Source organism: Psittacula echo, assembly GCF_963264785.1.
Source record: "Psittacula echo genome assembly, chromosome: 18".
In the NCBI taxonomy this organism is placed as follows: Eukaryota; Metazoa; Chordata; class Aves; order Psittaciformes; family Psittacidae; genus Psittacula; species Psittacula echo.
In genome coordinates, this window is record NC_137754.1 from 5365476 (window position 1) to 5369583 (window position 4108).

The following is a 4108-nucleotide window of genomic DNA, read 5'->3' on the forward strand; positions in this document are numbered from 1 at the left end:
AGCTAGTCAGCCATCAACCTGCATACTTCTAACAGTTGATCTGCATTTTCCAAATGCCTTGGTGTAGTTTTTAGGTAAATACACAACCTTTGTTACTTATTCTTCACGTGGCAAACCTGAACCACAGAAACTACAGCAAAGTCAACGTAGATTTGGCTTTGGTGCCTGCCTGACATGAGTTCTTGTAGGATGAATCACCCTCTGCATATAAGCATCTCCTCCTGTGGACTATAAAAAGAATCCTGGATGAGTAGCTCGAATTTGGGCTTTCAATGATTTAATTCAGGGATGACACATCCTATGTCAAGTGACCCATTCGATGTGGTTTAATCCATCTGAGCATGGATTAATCTTGTATATGGCATCCTGCGCTGAGGCCTCAAAACTGCTGCGTCAGAGGTAAATCTTTTCAGAAGCAATTTGTTTCCTTATGTCTAGAAGCATTCAATTTGCTAAGCCTTCCATCCACATCCTCTAACATTACTTTTGCTCGGTCTCCTCCAGGTTGCAAGACCTGGAGCAAAGTAACTCACCTCTCAGATCAAAGGTCCTCCCTGAGGCCAAAATGTACTGGTCTTTCAGAGCTCCAGGATCAGGTGGTTTTACAAGAGTTAAGAAGGACCTGGAAAGATGCTGGCATAGTTTGAAACTCGGTGAGTGCCTTTAATGCCTTTTGGTGTCATTCTGAATGATTTTTGGCAACAAGGGAATATTTTTCAGTTTGTGCTTGGGGAAACACTGGCTACTTGGTATTTACAAGGCATATATGCAAAAATATGCTTCTAGATGTAGACAAACAGGATTGCTCAAACTGTTTGCACTGAGGACTTTAAAACTGCTTCAGCAAGTTGCTTGTGAACCTGTGGTGAGAACTGTTCCTGCATTCTCAGTTATACAGTGAAATTCAGGGCATGGGCTGACAGTCAGAAGCCCTTGAGTCACTGCAGCTTTAGGGATCTCCCTTTGCACTGCTTTGCTCCTCTAAGGAAGTAGGTTCAGTTTCACAGCTTCATGGCAAGCAGTAAGTTATTAAGCTGTTGCATTGAGGTTTGCTTTTAATGGTGTTCCTGTACTGCAAGTGCACTTCCAACTGGGGTTTTAAATAGCTGTGACCAAGAGCCCTCAGTCACAGGGATGAGTCCTTTGTAATTAGAAAGCCAAGTTTGTGTTTGCCTGATAGGGAACCACTGTTCTGGTTGATTCTTCAGAAGTGCTTTCTTCTCTCAGTAGTAGAAGGGCTGCAAGGTGAGGCAGGGTTCCCAGCATCTCCCTGCCATGCAGTGGGAGGAATTGAGGGCTCTCCTTCTTCCCACGGACACCCCTTCCTTACCCCACAAGCAACAAATGCCTGAGCTTCAGAGAACTGGTAGAAGAGCCTGGTATGTCAGAGCTTACCAGTTGTTATGGAGTGAGGGACGTCTTGGTTGGATGTTAGGGAAATTCACACAAAGTAAGGACACCTTAATGCTAGGATAGATTGTCTTGAGAGGAGGGGAGTCCCTGTACAGAGGGATCCTGCTTTTGGGGTGCAGAATGGACTAGAGCAGCTCTGCAGGGCTGAGGTAGGCAGTGTTTCAGCCTGCCACTTCATCCCAAAGAGGTCGAGCATCATCTAGGAGAGCACATACTGCTTCTCACCTCTCACACGTGTGAATCTGTGGGTGATTCCACAGCCAGTTTTCCGACTTGAGGGTAAGCACGTTACCAGCATGTGCAGTCTCACCAAACCCCACTAGAGGGATAGCTGGAAGAACATCAAGCAATTTGTCATCTAAAAGACAGCAGGAGCTGGACCATAAACCAGCAAAACCCCTCACTACGTACCCTCAGCCTTGTCCTTTGCACCGCCACAGCGAGGGAAATAAGAGGAATAAGTGAAAAGTCAAAGCTGCACAGTTTCTATTTGCTTGTTTTAAACAGCTGAGGGGACACCAGCACTAAAGCTGAACTTCCTTTTCTGTGGAAAGGCAGGTGAGCACGGGTCAGCTCTACTTGTTTATAACAAACCACAGAGAAAAGGGCAATTCCAGGCCCCCCCCCTAAACTGATGCATTTTCAGCTCGTTAGACAGACAGGACCTTAACTGACTTGGAATCTTGGGTGTGCCCCAGTGTGCAGCCAGGTTTCAGAACACACAGTGCCGCAAACCAGGCAAGCCAGCCTGTCCACCCTGCTGCTCTTATAGTCTAGCTGGCAAACACTGCTGCTGATTCAGAGCTCACAAGAGGTTCTCTGCTTTCCCAAGCCACAGAAGAGCTAAGAAAGAGACCCAGCTAATAGTGTAGTAGCAGTCACATCTTTTGCTTCATCTCATGCCCTTATCATCCACAGGATGGAGCTGGTCACTAGTGTGTTGGTCTGGCCAGCTTGATCTCTGGAGGGCACAGCTGTTTGTGCTCGCTGCCAAAGTCATGTTTGGAAGCAGGACTCTCACCCCAGAGCTGTTGAGATTTGACATCAAAGGGGTAAATTCCCATCTAAACCACCCAGTAATCCTTGCCCAGCTCTCTGAAAAGGAGCACCACCTCTGCTCTGCCTCCAAGCAGCATGTGGCCAATCGAGGGCAGCTCACTGCACTTTTACACCTCCCCATTCTCCAAGGCCAGTAATTATTCTCCTTGCATTACAGATGAAGGGGCTGAATCATGCCACGAGAGCTTCCCTCGGGCTCCAGAGCAGGAAGAGCAATCCCACTGCAGATCCTCAGTGGAGCAATACCCAGCGTTCACCTTTTGCTGCCGTTTCAGCTGGAAACCACGGAGCTTCGGGGTGACGTTTTCCTCTCCTCCCACTGAATCAGCCTTTTCTTTACCCTTTGGAATGCAAGGTAACAGGACACCCTGTGAGGCTTTATCTCTCTCCCAATCTCTTGTGCTGCTGCGGGAGTTGTCGGACCGGATTGAGCGTTTTAGCTGCAGACATCGGGTGGTTTCGGGGTTGTCTGGCAGGAATCTGGGTGGGAGGGCACAGTCGCTGAAACCTCAATGTAGGAGTCACACCGAGAAGCGAATCTTTGGGACACACAGCAGGGAGGAAAAACCTTTGTCACCACTGAGTCTGAATCTGGCCCTTCGCTGCTGTGGGGATGGTGGGTGCTCCTTGGCTGAGCTAGAATTACTGGGAACTGCCTCCACCGGGAGACTTTTCCCTGCATCCCTTATGGAAGCAGCTACATTTTCCCTTCTTCCACGTGGATGGCATTCCCAAGGCTGGGAGCTGATGTGGAAGTACCCTGCCTGCTCGGACAGCGGTCACTGCTCTTGCAGTTAATCCCTGTCTCCTCTGGGACTCTCCTGGGGGTCGAGGAAGTTTAGCTCGTGTGACCTGCATACAAAGACCGACTTCGTTCTCAGGTTTCAGCTCTCTCCTTCCTCCTAAAGGCGTGTTAAACCTCCACTTGCTGCCTTCATAATGCTGTTGTGGCCACTCTGATACGAGGAGAAAACGTTAGGAGGAGGAGGTGACAGCTTCCATTGAATCAACTGATACCAGTGCGGAGAAACAGAGGCTTCGTTGCTGACTGCTGCCACTGCACGTGGGTAAGTGCTTGCTCTTTATGCTTCAGCTGCATCTTTCTTCACCTCAGCATCCTTCAGTCAGGCCACGGAGACGCATGGAAGTGTCTTAGCAGAAAAGGATGTGGCAGACTGCTTACTGGGAGCTCTTGCTTTGATGGTTTGGGATGTATGGTGCCCTGAAGTAAATCACTGTGCTTTGGCAGCAGAGAAGCAGGAATCCTGTCATTTAGGGCTCTAAACCAGCTGCCTCCCAGCTATATAATAGTTTATATTTAGCATGTGTATTGCTTTGTTTTTTCCCCCACGGGGATTGCATCCCCTTGTTCAAAGAGCCAGTTGGGCTAATGAATTAGTGTGTAAAATCATTCCAGTGGCTGGAATGACAGGAAAACCTGGGCATTCACAGCTCTGCGTGAAACCAGGAGCTGTGGATCTTTGCAAGAGCCTCCTTAGGCCTCAAAGAGTGAGTCTGCACCTTGCCTTCATTAGCCACATCCCGGAGCAGATGTGTTTGCCTGGCAGAGATGAGTTTGTTACGCCGTACAGGAGAAATGTGCAGAAACAAAGCACTCGGGGTGCCTGCTTTGTTC

The 4108-nt window shown here is 48.7% G+C and overlaps 1 protein-coding gene across 1 annotated transcript; it reads left to right on the forward strand.

The window, feature by feature from the left end:
- The first annotated feature begins 293 nt into the window (after nucleotides 1-293).
- On the forward strand, nucleotides 294-3534 carry LOC308228319 (uncharacterized protein). Its single transcript, XM_080631606.1, has 4 exons — nucleotides 294-399; nucleotides 505-653; nucleotides 2630-2827; nucleotides 3381-3534. Exons 1-4 carry the CDS (start codon nucleotides 320-322, stop codon nucleotides 3410-3412), a joined length of 459 nt encoding a protein of 152 aa, XP_080487732.1. The 5' UTR covers nucleotides 294-319; the 3' UTR covers nucleotides 3413-3534.
- Nucleotides 3535-4108: the final 574 nt, after the last annotated feature.